This window comes from Coloeus monedula (genome assembly GCF_965178545.1).
Source record: "Coloeus monedula genome assembly, chromosome: 1".
NCBI classification, from domain to species: Eukaryota; Metazoa; Chordata; class Aves; order Passeriformes; family Corvidae; genus Coloeus; species Coloeus monedula.
This window is the reverse complement of record NC_138781.1, coordinates 116,521,916-116,538,546: the sequence shown is the minus strand read 5'-3', so window position 1 is coordinate 116,538,546 and position 16,631 is coordinate 116,521,916. Positions and strand designations below refer to the sequence as shown.

Below are 16,631 nucleotides of genomic sequence, written 5' to 3'. Positions count from 1 at the left end.
TCAATTTTCCTATTTAATTGTAGCTCTGATTTAGAGTCTCTCACTGGTTTGCTTTCAAACTAGTATACAGGTGCTGCCCAGTACCATGTTCAAAGTGCTGTGGAAGGTGGTGGAAGGAGTTCTTCCATGAAAAGACTACTTGAGGAACCACAGGGACACACTTTCCTTCCCTACTCAATAAAAATGGTGCTTGGGCTCCAAGGAACAGATCATCCAAAACCAAAATAAGCCACAAACATGATGCTCCATAAATTCCTTTTAAAAATCTTTTTAATGAAGAAATAATTCCATTCCAAAATATAGACACACAATTAAATAGTTTAATCACTTCAAAATATAACATGTCCCCAGTAGGTTCCAACACACACACACACAAAACAATACTTAACAGCAATACAAAAACCCCATACAATAGCAGTTCTGTTACAATACCAATGAATATTGTGACATCTTTAGTGTCTCTGTATCTGTCTCAAGTGGTGTCAAGTACAGTAGTTTTAAAAATGCGTTACAGCTAGTAGCCTCAAGATGTAACTTCATACTTTTTCTTTTTGGTTCAAAGGTAAAAATGCCCTTTATTCTTCAGGACACAGTGGAGTGCTTGTTGTTCACAGCTCCGTCTGCTGAATTGAACCAGTGTGATTACAGCAACCCAAGGTTGCAATATTTACAAGGTCTATCTACAGTAATTGCCAAGAACCAATAAGGATGGGAGAAGATGACGACTGAAAGTAAAGGTGGACACACTTATGATAAATTATGATGCAACAATTTGGCTCATGCATATAAGAAAATACATATTATATCACAACAAAGGCCACACACCTTTTTATGCAGTTTAGTTAACATTACTACTTACAGACAACCCATTCTCCACCTTCGCTTTGGACATTCAAGGACCCTACACATCTTCACATCCCTGTCTCCTGATTCCAAACCACTGGTTTTCCTCCAGTGACAGTAAAACCACCTGGAGTTTTGACTGCCGTGGTGGGCCATTGGGAGTTCAGAAAAGGGCCATACCAAGGACCTCTTCTGTAACTCTGTTTTAATGACCGCAAACCACAACCAAAATAATATTCAACAAACAGACAAAGACCAGCTGGGTGAAAATGCAGCCAGCTTAAGAGTTGGAAAAATGCTTAAAATAGACATTTGGAGAGCTAAGTAAGAGGTGCTTCATCTCAGAGCTCCAGGGCATAAGGGACCCAGAACTCCAACTCTAAGGGATCATCTTGTTGACACCAGTCTAAAAGAAAGGTGCTTGATTAGTCAACTTCAGTTCTTACTCCTGGTTTGGAAGCTCTTGCAATGGATTTCGTCTACTGCATCTATTCTAAGCATGGTGATAATGAGCACGCAGACATTAAGGTGATGAGAGGGATCTATTACTTTTGGTACAGTTAAACATGACATAGGTTGAATTAATCAGCCATTGCACATAGCTGTGTTCTAGCTTGTTTTCTCCCTGTTCAGGAAATGCTTGCCTGGAATCCTGAGCTGACAGCAATGTCTACAGGTTCACTGGAGTAGCTTAAAACATGGAGTGCTAGGCACTAGTGGAGGCTAACTCATTCCTGAGAGGAGGTCGGAGGAGGGGACAGTGGAGGATACGGTGCCTGCCTTGCCAGGATAGCACATACCCCAGGAGCAAAGACCAGTGACGGCAAAAATGAAAAGCTTACATGAAGATATCAGGATCCCTTAGTATGCATTTGGATGTCTGAGAGCAAGCCCAGATACACAAGGATATACAGACAAGAGATCTGCATACACAATGAAATGATACAGAAGTGAAAAATGGCAGCAGCTCTTTCATACAGATACTCATTCCCCAACACATAGTGCCCAGGGAAACAGCCACGAGCCTGGAGAATGCATGCAAACAAGTGGACTTACTGGGTCGAGCGACATAGCAATCTCACGTAAATACGGCAGCACACATCCACGTCACCATGAAAGCAAGGACAGACAAGCCATGTTAACCTGCTTTAGATGGGTATCTCATCACTTGCTGAAGGCAAACTGTGCTGGTGTGAAATATCTGTATGAAACACCACTGTTTTCAGGGCTGTTAGACAGTGTCACTTCAGGTCAGCCAGGCACTGGAAGCCCAATACTGTGTTAGGGCAGTAAAGTTACCTTGGCACAGAGGCGGCCCCGGGCTAAGACACTGCGCAGCTCAGGAGGGCCGGGTGGCCAGCATGGAACACCTCCTGGTGTCCCTGCCCGGCTGCTGCTCCAGCTGTCCCTGGCCTGGCTCTGGTTCCTCTGCACGGCAGTGCCATGTGCCACAGAGGTGTCACCTTTGTTTCAGAGCAGGGTGCTCTGGGGAGCACGTTGATGCTAGTTTGTGTCAATGCCTGCTCAGGAGTATCTGTAGGTTTGTAGTCACAGCAGAGCAAACACTTTTTAGCCAGCAGCCTCACTGCCTAACCCTGCCTAATGGCCAGGTCAGTCCCCTCTCTCCTGAAATGCCTTGATACTGGAAAAATACGAAACCGGACGAAACTCCAATTCTGTAACTGTATGCCTGTCCTTTCGAAACAATCCACTGCTCTTCTTGTGCTTTTCACTGATCGCTATTTCTCCATCCAGCTCTGAAAGAGTCTCACCACACATTTCCAAGAGGGCATGCAGAACATCTGGTGGCTGGCTAAGGCAGTACACATTCGGAAATCAAAAGGAAACAGTTGCAAGCGCACTTTAAGCCTGTACATTTAAAGCTGAAGGCCTCAAAAATAACATAATGGAAGGGGGTGGGGGGGAAGAGGAGGGGCAGAGAGATGGAAAGAGCTGGTTTGTTGAACACATGCTTACTAAAGCTAAAACATCAATGAAACAATACCATGGAGGATTATACATAACATCAGTCAGTTCAGGGATCTTATGGCACCTGTGGTTTATAAACAGCTTTAGCAACGAGTATTTCAAAACATAGTTCACAGTTTTAAGAAGATCTGTGCTGATTTAAAAACTAGATTCTATATCATTTGAATGTCACCTTTTGTATATGATATCTATTTGGAAAAAAAATATTTACACTAACTTCTATGGCTGATTTGTTAGATTATTTTGAAAGAAACATTCCTAAGTTACACGTTAGCCCTAAATTAGAGAAGTTTATTATTATTATTAATGATATAATTATTATTATTATTTTAGTACATTTTGTATAAGCCTTAATTTAAAGACTTGCAAACAAATTGCAAATATAGTCTGGTACTTAGTTTTTTGGGCTACTAGATATATACACTCAGGAGTATAATCATTCAGTGTTAAATGCATACTTGTCGCTTTTTATTTCTCCCGTGGAAAAAAATGTACAGTGTATAGTAAACCGACCTACTAAAATCTCAAAGTATTCAGAAATCAAATTTCTAACTATAAACAGTATTGTCATTGTAAACTGAACAGGTTCAATATCATGTGCAAAGGGTTTTCGTGAGTTATTAACAGCGCCGCCGTGTGTGACAGCAGCACGCGCGTCAGTCTGTTTGCTTCGCCGGTAATGAGCCATGTTACAGAAGATGTAGCTAATATAAGTTAGCCTTGAACAAAAGTCTTGTTGTCAAAAAACACACATCTACAAACTACAACTCTTAGAACAAAAGTACTGTGCTACAGTCCTCAGAACTTAGTTATGTGATTTTTTTGTCAAGAGACGCTGCACCTCTTGGTTCCACTCTTCCGTGAAGTTCGCAGCCGAGTTTTCTTCATCGTCTGTCCGAAAGCAGCTCTCCTCATCATCAGTTCTTACGTAGCTTTCGTTGTCTGTCTGACTGCAGCTTCCCTGTTGAGAAATGTTTACAGAAGGTTTTTAAAGAGTGCTGGTTTAAGATGCTGCACCCACGCAGGCAGAGCAAGTAAAGCCTCTGACTGCTGCTTTATTGAGAGAAAAAAGGAGCTGGCCAATTCCTGTGGTTATCCCTCAAGGAATTCAAAAAGGAAAAAAGCCATCCTACTTATGTGAGCCACAGGTATTTGAGCTGTAAACAGAAACTTACAGGGCATGAGGGAAGTTGGAAACTTTCCTTGCCCTGGGCAAGAAGACTGTTGCCTGCTCTGCTGTGGGACCTTGGGGTAACTCAGTCTGCATTGACACAGATTTGCAGTGTTCCCATTTTCCTTTCCATTTCACCTTTCCAAATTGCTCTATAAATAGAATGTTGGAAGCGAAACCATGGCTTATTCCCCTTGTGCAGTGTTCAGGCATTTAACACTCACCATCATGAGCCTCCCCTCACATGTAAATTTCTTGCCCTGTGTATGTTTTAGTGTCTAAGAAAACCTGTAGTTACTTGAAAGGGTGATTCTGAGTGCTACAGCTCATGAACAGCCTAGTCCACTGGTGCACCAGTTTCTGCTGGTACTCCTCTGAGTCCTGAAGCATCAGTGAGTATGTCGAATTCCTACAGGAGAGGCATGTTAGCTGGTAATGGAAAAATGCTTGATAGGTTACTGCTGCTCCTTCTCAGAACTACGTCAGGATCTACAGTCAGGTAATACTGCAAACTTCTGCTTTTTGGCACATTTATTGTAAAGGCATTGTTTACATATTTGTAAGTTAAGGAACTCATCCCTTTTATTCTTGAACTACCTCAGAAAGAAAACCAATCTGCATTGCATGAGATATGATAATCACACCTTAACAGACAACTCCCTCCACATGAATTCTTTTCTACTCATTTCAGGCATAAAGCTGGTCTAAAAGATGGGAGATGAAATGCAAGTCACTCTGGCAAAAATAGTTAAATTAAATCTGATGAATGAAGAAAGGCCAGGTAGTTTAGTTTGCTGCTTCTCCTTTCTGAGACCATTTGATTGTATTAATTATTCAAGCACAAAGACTTCCACCCCACTCCTTAATACCTAAGCACGCCAAATGGTACAATGATCTTAATTGTGTGTCTCCTTGTGTCAGATGGTTACAAAAGACAAGCATTAACATTTTCTTGATAAATGCAAAGGAAGCCTGCACTGCAAGTCTAATAAGAGTTTCATAAAAAAATTCTGAGTTACATTTTAAATGATATCTTTTAAAAACCAGGCACGCCCCTGTACCACTTAAGTCTGCAAACTAATTTGGAAATCTTAGCAAAGGAACGTTTTTCTCTTCACGATTCAGACAAAAAAATGAAAATCAAAGGCATGGAAGAGGTCAGTTCTCAGCTGCTTCAGACTGACTTTTACTGAATCAGTTTCAGCGTTATGGAAACCATAGAATCACTTAAGTTGGAAAAGATCATTGAGTCCAGCCGTTACCCAGCACTGCCAAGTCTCACTACTAAACCATGTTCCCAAGTGCCACATCCACATGCCTTTCAAATATCTCTGGGGATGGTGACTCAACTTCCCTCAGCTGCCTGTTTCAATGCTTGACAACCCTTTTGGTGACAAAATTTTTCCTAATACACAAAAATATAGGAACATCTCATATTTAGTGATGGTACCATTATAAACCACAAGAGTAAAGTAAGAGCGGCTTGTGAAACATGGGATGCATTAAGATGCATTGACAGTAATGTTAAGTATTTGGGTTTGCTTCATATTTTTTGGATAAATTACTTCTCTTTGGTGGAGTGTGGGAAGGGTTATTCTAAATTCTCTCCAGGCTTCTCTCTGTTCCACAGCCAGCACTGGGATAGATTATCCAACTAGAATTAATGAGTACTAATGAACCTCAGAGCTTTAAATTCATTGCAACATTTTGGAAGAGCCAAAATTAATTCCAAGTTAAGACTTGTATGATTTGTCATGATATAAAACTGTTTCTTGACCTCTTCTGTTACTTAATCCACAGGTTCTTCTCCGTTACTTGTCATTCAGTCGTTTTTCAAAAAACATTCCTATCACTTGTGTAATTTTAGAATTGAATTCACAAATTAAAGCTGCTTCTTCCCTGTTAACTTGGTCACAGTTTTTTACAGTGTTTTTTACGCCTACATGCTAAGAAGAGGAGGACTTAGGGAGAAAAATAAACCAAAAAGAAAAGAAAACCAAAACATAGCTGAGTGAATGTAGCAGACATTTTTGAAAATTACTGTGCTGCTATGCTCCTGTTATTTTCAAATGGAATGGTCCAGATAATGCTGGCTTTTATGTATTTGTTCAAGAAAAAACCAAAAAAGACTGGACTAGACTGACCACACCATCACCCTTGGCCCATGGTTTTTATCACCCGACATTTGATGATATTCCCAATCTCTGCTGGTAAACGTGAAAGCAGAGGTTCGAGAAAAATTGCAAGAGATGAGAAAAATATGAAAGTGCTACTGAACAGGAATTCTGTCCTGGAAAAACAGTCAAGCTGAATAGATAGTATTTTTAAAGAATGCATTCATATCAAAAATTTGAAAGGATTTGGGGGTTTTGTGCTTGAAAAAAATCCCACCTGTTTCAATACAAACCATTCAGTCACTTTTGCAATGGAAAATGTCACCCACAGACACCCAAAGGCTCAGACACCACAACAGTTCATGTTACAAGGTTTTGAGAGAGTGAGAGGGTTTGGAGTGGGAATGGAACTAAGTTGTTAACTGAAATTATTATGTTTTTGTCAAGATAGGGAAAATCGCAGTTAAAATCTGAGAACAAAACCTGTAATAAAGCCTCCTCCCTGTACTCCCTCTCAGAGCATGCTTTAGGTCTGATTTCTGTTAGCTTTTCACACCTTCTCTCCTGTTATAATAATGCATATAAATGAATTAGGCATGACCAATTCAAATGTGTGCCAGCACTAAGAAAACATAGCTTTAGAAAATCTAGGAGATTGTAGGTCTCGTGGGGACACGTCCACTGCACGAGTCAACAGCAACTAAATGAAAATGACAACTTTTCAGCAATTTTCTGAAATGCAGGCTTTCTGCTCCTGTTGGCCATCCTTGGCAAAAAATCAAATGCTATCAAGGGGATAAAGGTAAAGCAACATCAAAGTTGCAGTTTCACCTAATGTCAAGATCTGCCTAGTGCCTGCTGAAAACAAGCTCAAATTCACTCTGTTTCTTTACTAAAAATAAAACAAGTACATTTAACATAAAAAGTAAATTGAAAACAGGATTAAATTATGTTTTATATATCACTGGACTTGCTCTCTTGGGAATTTGTTATACTAGATGCTATTTAAAATCAATTCTGGAAAACTGTACATAGTGCTTTTAAAGATGCAAATGAAAATAGCTTGCAAAAAGCATCAATCAAATAACATCAACTCCAGATGAATTAGGCAATGAGCAAAACTCTGTGGCTGGCCATCAGCTGCAGTATCACTCATAAGGAGCTACAATAAACTGATCTCATTTCCTCCATAATTTTTTTGTTGTTGTTGTGTGTGTGGGTTTTTTTTTTGTTTGTTTTTTTTTTTTTTTAATAAGCACAGATGTAATACTGGTGTGAGATAGGAAAGCCTGTTGGCTTTCTACTTCCTATGGCCATCTAGGACCATAGTGACTGTATTTGTACCACTATTGACTGGATAAGGGCTTAAAAATAAAACTCTTCATGCAGCCTCTATGCTTCAAGCAAGAACCCAATGAAAACTGCAAAAGCACTTTCGATACCATGACTGGTATAAACTATTTGGAAGTTATTTTTCCAGTGCTGTGAAATGTAAGCACCAAATAAAATAGACAAGATACGACAGACTTCCATATCCACAACAGAGTGAATCTTGAGAAGTTTCACTTACCACATGAAGATGTATTTATCATAATGCACCATAATACGTTTTGTTCTTGTGGATATAGGTGAAGTGCCAAGTCTACCAGTTTTGGATGCTAACTTCTGTAGGGCTGGGCTTTTATAGCTCCTGGGAACGTTACAGTCTTTGGTACGGGCCAAAGGGCTCCCTTGGGAGCCAAAAAAATCTCACTATAAAAATCTCTCTTTTTGACGAGGTTTCAAAATGTTTCAAAAATCATCCAGGAGAGGAAATAGTAGCTCAGTCTCAGATCTCTGCTATTTGAGACAGGATACATATTTTCAAGAAAGGCAGGCTTTAGGGCAGTATGTTTCTCCACATCACTATGTTAACACTGCTTCCCAACAAAAGAGGAAACTTTAAATGGAAGTGCCTGAGTTTTGTAATTCTAATTAAAAAGGTTTTTTTTGACTTATTATTGCAAATTGTAATTATATTCAGTTATATACAAAATTTCTACTATATACATAGTTATACACACACGTTGTTGAAAGATCCATTTTACTTTTCACCTGGTCTAAAACTGACAACTGCACCAAAACAGAGGAAGAAAACTTATTTTTCTGGCCATCAATGTTTAGGAAACTCTATATGGATCATGTTTTTAACAGGGCTACTGAGAAAATGAATGCAACCTGAGGGGCAATGTAAGGAGAATTTTTATGAGCAGTTATTTGGTGTTTATAGTACTCTGGGTATTGCAGTTTATTTGCTTTTCACATTATTCTGCTTCAGCAGCAAGACACTGAGACAGATGCTTTGGAAATACCCACTAGCAGCTGCTTTCACAAGGTACACATTTTAACAGTCAAATTTCACTGTCATCAGAAGATGCAAACCCCTTGAATCAGGGTCAAGTTTTACCATCAAAACTGCCGCATAAATAAGGAGGTCTACCATAAAACATGACACAAAATCTAACAATATGAGTTCCTGTTAGAGTTGGCACAGGTTGGTTCACTGGTTTTTCTTATCTGAACATGACCCTGCTCCCAAGCTCTAGTGTCCATTTGATTGTTGACCTCTGCTTGCTTTTAGTTCTGGCTTTGAGCAAGAGGCTCAGTTTGCAGACCAGAATCAGATCCCTATTCTGATTTCTCCTCCCTTTCTGTCCCCGTCATCCCATGGTTCAGTGTCTCAGCAGGATGGACAGCACTGTCTCAGTGCCATCTTCACAGCAGGGCACTGCACTCTCCTAGAAAGTCAGAAATGCATAATCCACGGCTTCAGCTGAGGCAAGAAGAAATGTGTGGTCTCCCATTTCCTGGGCAAATGTTCAGAGTAACAGGCTACTTCATAAAAATAGATGATGTCTGTTTTCCTGAGGAGAAACACAATTGCAGAACTTGGCAATAATCTCAGTGCTGCAACTGTGAGGTTGGCATGGGTAAGGAACATGACCTGAATATGAGACAGCAGGGAGTTTATAGATCTTGCCATATTTCTGAACTGCCAGACTCTATCCAGTACCTGAGTGCCTCCCACTTGGATTGGGGCATTTTAAACCTCCACAACACATTTGAGGAGACCTCTGTGGTTCAGCAGCTGGTTGATTGCTTTCTTTAACGTAACTCTTGTTTCACACACTGAAGTAGATGTTCTGATCTCATCAGAAATTATTTATTTCAGTTACCCTAGGAAGACTGAAGCATTGAAAGGAATTAAACTCAGGTCTCCTGAAATGTAATCTGGTTCCTTATCTCCTGGATAAGGTTTCTCTGTACTGGCTAATGTATTTGTCATCATCCCCATGGATAAAAAGCCCACATTCTCACTCTGATGGTCAAAAAAGGAAAAATTAAAAAAAGGGTGATGGCTTAACATGAAACCATGGGACTAGGATCACAGATCCATAAATTAGAACTGATTCAGAGAGATTCCAAGGCATCCCAACACAGGTTAAAAGGATAAAGAAACAGCATTGTCATTGTTCAGGTGCCACAAGATGCATTGCAACTGAAATGTATACTATGAGGATTAATTCCAAACTTTCCTCTAAATTCTATTAATACTTACTTGAGAGGAGAGAGAAGAATATTGCACTCAACTTTGCAAACTGACCTGTAGGTAACAAAGGACAGAAAACAGGAAGATGACAAATTAAGCCCGTGAGCAGCCAGGCAGTGTATTATTCTGAAAAAAGCCATGCACAAGCCTAGAAATAAAGGGAGCAATTAGAGACCCAGAAAATAAACCCAGTGAAAACTGTCTTACACAATATATCAGCAAAAGACTGTACCAAGACCAAAAGTGGAAGCAGATGTGGGAGGATACACACTGTTAGCATTTACACCTGTGCATCAAATGTGTTTGGGTTTTTTTCTGATACAGATACTTGTTATTTACAACATGCTTAAAAAAAAAAAAAAAAAGAGAGATAAAGAAGCCTCCTCTAAGGTTTCATGTCCCTGATTTCCCTATGTATCTTGGGTTTTTTGCTCATACTTTAATACTAATTTAGAGTTCAGCATAAAAATCTTTCTTGGAGACAAGGTGACACAAAATAACAAGAGTGGGTTTGGGCTAACCATCTTCCATGCTACACTACATCTACGTGTTTTTCTAAATGTGCTGATTTTACACGAAGTGAGACATTTAATAACATAAAAATGGTTACCAGATTGTTACTGAGGTGACCATTCTGCCATCTTAGTAGGAGTTCCTTCTTGCAGGTTTTTTCAGCTGACAACTGCATTAGGATAGCTACAGCTTCTGACTTTTTTTGGCAATCCAGATGAATGCAGTGTACATGTGAGTACAAACAGTAAAACAGCTTGTAATAAATTTCAATGGTTTGATGCAAATGAGAGTAGTTGACCTGGCCTCAGTTCAACAGGATATCCTGAACAGAAATTTCCCAATTTTCCTTTGTTTTCCCAAGTAGAAAGTTGTGGCTTTTTTAGAATACTCGGTGATATTAGTAGAAAAAGGAATAGAAGAGCAAAATACCACAAATAAACAGCAAATTGCAGAGAACAACCAATGCCAAAGCATGTCTTGGGATCAATATATGATACTATCCAACCAGCTCCTAATCATCTTAGCAGTTCCTATTAACTTAGCACCTTTTCTTGCTTCCTTTAACCCTATTCCCTAATTTAAATGGCATCAACCATACTGGGAAGAACTTCTCATGCATTGCCATTACATGCTTTGGGGCTGTGGTATCAACTAAAATTAGATTCTACTTACAAGTCACTACTGTCAAATCACTGCCTGATAGGAGCTGACAATCTCATGGACAGTAAAGTACATCATGAAACTTGTTTTGGAAAAATGCTGTTAAGCAGAACTTGTCTAGAATGAGGACTTTCTGTTCCCTCAGTGAATATATTTTTGACTTAAAAAAAGCCTTTTTTTTTTTTTTTTTTGGCTGGAGGGGATGTGTGCGTGTGTGTTGGTTTTTTTGTCTTTGTTCCCTGGTGGAAACAAATAATGTGAAACAACGGGGAATAAACTTCACTTTGTAGTCTTGGCTCAGCTAAATAAAGGAGTTTTATTCTGATGTTAATAAGGGAGAAGATTTCCTCTGCTTCTTCTGGGAATGTTGTTGGTAAACAGCAGAAAAACTATTTTGACTGAAGCAAGACTAGCACCCAGTGTCATTGAGTGACATGTATAACTTCTCCTGCCCTTATTTGCAGTGGACATACAAACTGTATTTTATGTATGTACGAAATCCCGTTGTAACTTGTCAAACTCGAGTAACACCATTGCCACTTCCATACTGTAACCAAAATACAGTCAAACTGGTCTGTTGTTCCTTCTGAAGAAAATAGATTTTTTACCAGCAAGAATAACATTTATTATTTGATGCCTGACAGCTGTGACTATTTAGGCACTCCTTCTCTAAACTGACAACCACTTTTCATTACATCAGCAGTTGTTGTTCATCCTGTTCAGAAGTTCAAAGGCTGTGACTTTTGACATTTCCTATCTTGGGTAAAAAATTCTGACAACACTCCCTATGTCACCTGGTCACCTGCTGTTGCCTTAGTAGATGATCTGTAACAATCCTGCTCCTTTTGTTATGTCCTTAAAGACCTCTGCAATGGAATGGTTTTTGCCAAGCTACCACGGGCATGTAGCAGGTCTACATAAACAACAACAACAATAATAACAACAAGAAGATGTTCACATCAACCTTAAAGTTACCTCAAATTTTGATAAGACTCAATGAACTTTTACAAGACTAACATATCCTAGCAGCTTTACAGAAAAGAAGACCAGAAGAGCAGCCAATCTTCATTACAACACAAGCCTGTCAGACACAGATTGTATCCAAAGTGACCAGCACTGAACACTAGAGGAAAACTACCAGAAAAAAAGGCTAGATTTTATTAGCTCCCAGAAGTCAGCAGTTTAAAGAATTCTTGCCCATAAAGTGATTTTGAACCTTATTTGCAGACATCTGATCTCTCAGAACATGTCTAATTTGGTTTTTTTACCCCATTTTTTTAATATGTTCTTTAGGGATGAGGTCCATATTTGAGCTGATCACCATGTGGGAACAAAGTTATTTTTGCTTGCTTCAGCTCCGCTCCCAAATAACTGAACTAGGTTTTCCTTCCTATTGACACTATTTCCAACTTTATAAGAAGTAATGTATTTTAAATTCAGATATTCCAAGTTAGAATAACTGAAAACATGGCAATAATCTGCAACACCAGGTAGAAGTGGAGACCATGATGCAGATAGGGACATCTACAGAATTCCAGCTCCTCCTGGCATATTTGCTTTACTCAGACTCTTAAACAAATGCCCTTTGAGAGCTTCCTGAGGGAAGTGTTTAATGGCAAATCCCCAGGCTTCTCTGCACCAGATGCTTGTTGAATACTTGGTTCTCTGGGATACAATTCGTTTCAGAACCTTTTCTGTACCTCCAGATTCTGACAATGACAGTAGCACACAGACTGCACTTGAGCTTCAGTTCACACTGGAGAAACCCTTGTGAATGTTTTTTGCTATTGGAGAAAAAAAAAAAGATCTGAAAATAGCAGGACATCTTGACACCACCAACCAGCACCTGTGGTAGTGGGGAATGAGATCTAAGTGACTTGGTAGGCATGGGCAGAGAACAAGCTCAGAGGCAGTTCTGTCCCACCTGGGTCCCTGGTACCCTCAGGCAGTGTGGTCTTGGATATGCACAAAGGCTGGATGCACGTGTGTCTGCGGAAGGGTGGCAGCAGCTTTTGGAATGTGGTTGCTCTGGTAACTGAGATCACATCCCAGAGCCCAGGGCTGGTTAGATGGCACTGGGCACCTGAGGCACATCATCCTTTCTCACTTATGGAGAAGCATGGGCAGCTGGTGTCCTTCTCCTACCTGGTATGCCTCATCCTGCAGCTTCTGCTTCAGGTACTCCTCCATTTTCAGTTCGTTCTCCAGCTGGCGGACAGAGTCGTTCTCGTAATTTTCATCATCTGCTCTGACATAAGGGTCTCCATCTTCTGTAACCCTAAAGACAATTATTAATAAATAGCCTCCTGAGATGAATGACATTCAGAGTCAATAAAACTTCCCTCTATTGTAATCTATGAGGACTGTGGGATAATTTTAGTCTAACCACACGCTCCACTGGTTAGTATTTTCGTGGCAGTGGAGAACACTTCTGATATTTCCCCTCTCCAGTGATCTGGCACTGATGAAGTACACCAAAGGGCATATTCTGCTGAAGGCAATACCCTAAGGAAATGAGCAACAAAGTTCTCAATAACTTCATACAAAGAGGCTGAACTAAAAATAACTAGAAAGATGCCTATTGTCTCTGAAAGGAATGATCAGGTTGTAAAAATCAATCTGTTTGTTCATCAGTTAAGCAGGTCAACAAAAAGCATTCTGTGTTTTCCATTTACACATTTCTCCTTTTCCAGTGAGCCCCAACAGGTCCCTCAGTCTGGATAAACAGGGAATAGGACTGCAGGGCTTATTAGGAAAAACAGCTGTCCCATGGCCTCCATGCTGCCTGAGTGTACCAGGCTGGATGTGAGACAGCTCACTCCTGAGGGAGTCCTAAGTTCAGGCCTTTATTGTTTACAGAGCCCACTACTGTGTAACCATGAAACAGTCCTCACTTGGATTTATGCTTTTTTGAAACCAAAAAACTGAGAGGGAGAGGAAATACTGTGTGCTGCACATTGTTTTCAAAGGAAGAAGAACGAGGTCAGGAAGGGGCATTGAGCAGGTACCCACATGTCACTGCGGATGGAGCCGGTGGCAGCAGCGCTGTGGATGTATCCTGGCTTCCGGGCATGGATCTGTGCCAGGAAAGCCTTCTCAGATGTCGGGGATGGAACCAGGTCATCAAAGTGAGTCCGTCCAAACTCAGAATCCACATTGCTCTCTGTCTCACTGCCCACTTCTGTGAAACAAGAAGTCCCATTTAACTTTCACGAAGTAAATATGCTTGCCTATTTCTTTAAGCATTTCTCTGCTTTTCCAACCGAGAATGCCACCTCCTCACAGTGAATAAAAGCATATTATTCTACTTATATTGGCAAAGCGTAGAGTTTTCTTACTGAAAGCACCTTTTGAAGGTGCTACTGAAGCTTTTGCTTAGTTCAATTATTAGGTAGGATATTTTAATGGTAATACTACAGGTTGCATTTTACAACAGGTCCTGTATGATCTATGCTAAATCTAATTTCTAAAGAGTGAAATTCCACTCCATGTGCAATCACAGACAAAGTTTTCACTGTATGCAGCTGCACCTCTACATCCATGGCTTTGAGACCTGCTGAGTTCCAGAAGTTGTTACTTAGGGATTTTTTTAATAAAAGCATAAAAAGCTTTGAAGATATGTATTTTCCCACAACCCACTTCTTTCATATAAATGTGAAATGTCACTGTGGTGACTATTCCCCCTCGTTAGCCTCACTCACCAGAATTTAGTTCTTTTACCAAAGAAGACATGGTGTTGGTGATTGAATCTGCTGCCACCAGCAAATCATTTCTTAAGTTTCGTCTTGCACCTGAAGCAAGAGATGGACAAAGCACAGTCTTACTATTATCCACATGACATATGTTTTACTGCTGAAAGCAGTTTTGCCCCGGCTGAAAGCTGTCACTGTGATAATTCAGGGTATCAAAGTCCTTACGAGGGACACGTGCAGAAGAGTTCTCTGCAGAATGGCCTCATTTACTTATGCTGTATGCAAAAGCAGAAGCCTCCCCTCATGCTTCATTTAATCACAATGCCAGATATGTGGAGATTATTCATTGCCATCAAGCTTGCATTTGTGTGGTGACACCAGCAGACTGGGCCTGGAAGATTAAATCCAGCATGAACTCATTTACAGTGCCTGTGGGGGAGGAGAGAAGAAATGAAGTGTTTTCTCTAAGTTCCCACAGATCTGTTTAATGACACCATTATTGCCAGGTATTTGCCAGATAATTATGGCAAACGTTGAAGAAACACACTTGACCTCATCCCTCATCAAGACTATACAGATTTCTCTTCTCTGCTCCCTCTCAGCCTCTCCTGTAGCTCAAGGACTTTCTTGTATATTCTATAATTTACTGTCTCTCTCTCTCCCCCCAACCCCCCTTGTTTTTTTTAATAAAGGAAGCACTACTGCCTCTCTAAACAGCCCCAGGCTGCTTTTAAACTCTTTCTAATAACGCATCTAGAAGTGTTTCCCTGCTGAACCTGGCAATATTCCCTTAACCATCAATCATGAGAGATTCTTGTGAGCTGCATGAAATACTCCTTCCTTAGGAGGGGTCTCTGGGTAACGTGTGCTTAACTGCTCCAAATCCCAAACATAGATACTATTGTTGAATAGCTGAATAATCAATATATTTCACAGAATCACCAGTCTTCCAAATGGAACTATTTATAGGAATTGGCTACTGTAGGTTTTTTAAAACTGGCTGAATGCAAACCAATACATTTTAAAAAGTTTCTCACATCCTAAAGAGGTTTTTTTTTAATGTCTCCATTAGCAAAGAGTTACTGGAATGTAAATTATAGTAGGTAAACTCTTACACACAACCACTCCTTCTCTAAAGTCTTCCCCAATTTTGTCCCTCTGAACTATTGCAAATGCTGTGAAAGAGAAACAGAAACAATGAAGAGAAAACATCATTTAACCATGGCTTGTCTGCATTATGCATATGCAGGCAGATCTCTGTTGGTGCAGCAGAGAATGGAGCCATAAAATCTCAGCCCAACCCCCCTCACAAAGTAGTATATCAAGATGTGACAGAATACTGGCTTCAAGTTCTTTGGGTCTGACCTTCCCACCTAGAGCTTAGAGTAAATAATAGCACAAACCTAGGCATTTATCAAATGCAGCAGTTTTAAAATGTGATCATATAACTTCTTACATTGCTTTTATCTTGAACAGAACACATTTCTACACTTAAAATGCATTTGCCTGAGGCAGACTTAGTGTTGTTTATGGATATTTTACTGTGGCCATTACATTATTTATCTTACCCTTAACTCTAGAAGAAGCTGTCCCATAACAGCACAGAAGCTAGGGCTCCATATTTTGCCTGTCTTGATCTTTTTTCATAGCAGAAAAAAAGGAAAACATATTGCCTGTTTCTTTTGCCACAGAAAATGAGATCAGCAGCAACCCATTATGCTGGGACCAGGAATTATGCCTGTGTTCAATACTTGAATTGACCAGCACTTTAGGAGTAAGTTCTTGATTGCATTACAGATTCAATCTTGTCCAAAAATACACACAAAGACACAATTCACAGGAAAATCAAGGGGAAGGGTGCATGAGAGGGCTGAATGGGGTTCCTGGGAAGAAGCATGCCTCCACTGTAGCAGAGGAACTTCTGAGCTTACATTTAAACTTATGTTTAATTTGTATTGGGAAAAGAGGGAAAAAGACTTGTTCAGATCACAGAATTGCAATTATGTAAATATTTTAGAGAGAGCAGATTAGAAAAATAAGAAATATTTCTTTATTTAGAT

General features: G+C 39.9%; 1 protein-coding gene across 13 annotated transcripts in view; it reads right to left on the bottom strand.

Annotated features, from left to right (window-relative positions):
• Positions 1-458: 458 nt before the first annotated feature.
• DTNA (dystrobrevin alpha) overlaps positions 459-16,631 on the bottom strand; it is a 222,905-nt gene continuing 206,732 nt past the window's right edge. For all 13 annotated transcript variants that reach the window (XM_082297532.1, XM_082297533.1, XM_082297529.1 and 10 more), the window contains 5 exons: positions 14,581-14,670; positions 13,892-14,060; positions 13,025-13,157; positions 9,716-9,760; positions 459-3,793 (listed from right to left, as the gene is read on the bottom strand). In XM_082297532.1, coding sequence (XP_082153658.1) covers positions 9,743-9,760; positions 13,025-13,157; positions 13,892-14,060; positions 14,581-14,670 — 410 coding nt within the window. In that variant the 3' untranslated portion in view covers positions 459-3,793; positions 9,716-9,742. The remainder of the gene's footprint in view (positions 3,794-9,715; positions 9,761-13,024; positions 13,158-13,891; positions 14,061-14,580; positions 14,671-16,631) is intronic.